The sequence below is a fragment of the Alosa sapidissima genome, chromosome 19 (genome assembly GCF_018492685.1).
Source record: "Alosa sapidissima isolate fAloSap1 chromosome 19, fAloSap1.pri, whole genome shotgun sequence".
In the NCBI taxonomy this organism is placed as follows: domain Eukaryota; kingdom Metazoa; phylum Chordata; class Actinopteri; order Clupeiformes; family Clupeidae; genus Alosa; species Alosa sapidissima.
In genome coordinates, this window is record NC_055975.1 from 25,760,951 (window position 1) to 25,763,450 (window position 2,500).

The 2,500-nt window shown below is 51.0% G+C and overlaps 1 protein-coding gene across 5 annotated transcripts in view; it reads left to right on the forward strand.

The window, feature by feature from the left end:
* kif26ba (kinesin family member 26Ba) overlaps positions 1-2,500 on the forward strand; it is a 134,988-nt gene that overhangs the window by 67,718 nt on the left and 64,770 nt on the right. For all 5 annotated transcript variants that reach the window (XM_042073332.1, XM_042073333.1, XM_042073335.1 and 2 more), the window contains exon 4: positions 387-562. In XM_042073332.1, the coding sequence (XP_041929266.1) occupies positions 387-562 (176 nt within the window). The remainder of the gene's footprint in view (positions 1-386; positions 563-2,500) is intronic.

Genomic DNA, 2,500 nt, shown 5'->3' on the forward strand with positions numbered 1-2,500 from the left:
TCTGCAGATCCAGTGGTGCAAGAACTGAGCCAGATGCATTCTAGAATCAGAACTGGGTCAGAACAATTCCGTTGTACAGTAGAGTCAGAACTGCCACCTTGTTTGTTTGATAGGCTACTTATTCACTTTTGGCTAATCAGGTAAGCTACAAAAGGGCACAGTTCACTGTTAGTTGCTGGAGAGAAGAATGTAAAAGATCAATTTGTAACTCTTTTTCTCTCATTTGTTCTTTCTCTTGTGTTGCTATTGTTTTGTCGCTGTCGAAACAGGTGTATAATAAATCTGTTGTATTGATTGTATAATTGCGTTGTCATGCTGTAAGCTGATATCTAGCTGATATTTCGCTGCCATTTTATCTAAACTTTCTCTACTCTTCTGTTTTTCAGATCTCACAGATGGTTCCCGAAGGAAACCGGGAGGGGTTGACCGAAGCCGCACTGAACCGCTACAACGCCGACCGGCCAACTAGCCACAGCACCCACAGCACTCCTGCCCCGCCACCTCCCGCAGTCACCACAGTGCCCTCTAGTGGCACCTCCGCAGCTGCGTCCTTCTTCGCCCGGTAGGCCTCACCACGAACCTCCAGTCTCATGATTAGCCTAGCCAGGGAGCTCCAGTCTCCAGTGGTTCCTTATAGCAGTGAAATTAGCCTGGATTTAGCCCTGATTGAGCCCTGACCTGTTCCTCATCTGCCCCTGATTTGACCACCAAATGTCCCTGATATGTATCTCTGGTTTGCCCCTGATAAAGCCCTGATCTGGCTCTCTGACCTGGTCCACAGTTGTCCCACATCAGTCAGCTGTACATGTCAGCCGTAGTCAGGACAGCGTCTTTTCCACAAAGTGTTGCTCTCCTCTCTCCAGCACTATGTCTTTCTTCTGAGAGTGCACGCGCCCAGGGTTTGGTTTGTTTCGGCCTGCTGGTGTGGCGCCGTCAGTGCGCTCTTCTGAGAGTGCACGCGCCCGGGGTTTGGTCTGTTTCGGCCTGCTGGTGTGGCGCCGTCAGTGCGCTGTTTGACTCGACTCTTTCGGAGTCTTCTGCAGGCCCATGGACACGTCCAGACGCATGGCTGCTCCCATACACCAGGGCTAAATTGGCACGTTATTTGCACACAAGAGCGCACAGAAGCATACACTGATGTCATTTCATCCCATAGTCATCCTAGTTGTGTGCGTTGCCGCATAGGAAGGCCTAGGTACGTGTGTGTGTGTGTGTGTGTGTGTGTGTGTGCGTGTGCGTGTGCGTGTGTGTGTGTGTGTGTGTGTGCGTGTGCGTGTGCGTGTGCGTGTGCGTGTGTGTGTGTGTGTGTGTGTGTGTGTGTGTGTGTATGTGTGTGTGTGTGTGTGTGTGTGTGTGTGTGTGTGTGTGTGCGTGTGTGTGTGTGGGGTAGAAAAGATGCAAAGTTGCTTGAGGGGTCCACACACTACAGTGTGAGACCGGAGTATGGGAATTGCAAGCAGGCTGAGCTTTTGTTGGGTTATTAAACGTGCTCTGAAAACTCCTTTTATGAAGGACTCTCCATTTAAAGCGAAAAACAACCCAATTTTGGGTTTTACCCATGATTTTACCCAGGTGATATCATTCGCAAACGCGGGAAGCGTCAGGAGGCGGATTGCTTATCCACTAGGTCAGCTGAGGTAGGTTCTGAGGTGTTCTAGCTCCTGAATGGGGAGTTCTCATATGGAACCTCGGTTCTGTACCCTAGTGAGCCCCTCAGACTTGGGTAATGGGATGGGGGGGGGGGGGTATGCGGAACATTGACGTTCCAAACAGAACCTTCCAAAAAGCAAGACGAGAAGTCCTAAGGGGATTAAATACTGCAGTTGAAATACGGCAGCTCTGCTCCTCAGGAGCCTGAGGGAGTGCAGGAGGCCATGGATCAGGGGTTTTATCTGGCCTGGAGGAGAGGAGGAGAGGAGCGGAGGAGAGGAGGAGAGGAGAGGAGCGGAGGAGAGGAGCGAGGCGAAGTGGAGGAGATAGCGGGAGACGAATAGCCGTCCTGAAGTCCTCCCTGTCCCACCCGCTCTCCAGAGCCCTGGCGTAAATCAATCCTTCCTCAGGAGACAGGAGCTCAGGATATTATTTATAACACAGTTGCATTACAAACACCCCCCCCCCCCCCCCCCCACACACACACACACACACACACACTCTGCATTACCCCCCACCCCCACCCCTGCACAGCTACATAACTCACCCCAGTGTGTGTAGACAGCCCACAGCCTCTGAGATCGCAGGCCGTATTTTACCCTGCAACACAATGGCCATAATCAGGCCTAATTAACTGCAGGAGCGCCATAGGTCAGGCTGTGTGAAGGCCAGGGTAATTATATGTGACAGCGATACACAGCGCTGCATTTTTATGATGTGTCCAATGTGCATTTCATGAATTGTCTCTGAGTAGCTGAATGTATTTAGGTCTGCTGAGCTCATTCAGGCTTGGTGGGTAGTTCAGAGATAGATTTAGGAATGAGTTATTTAAAACCCATACGCTACTGTC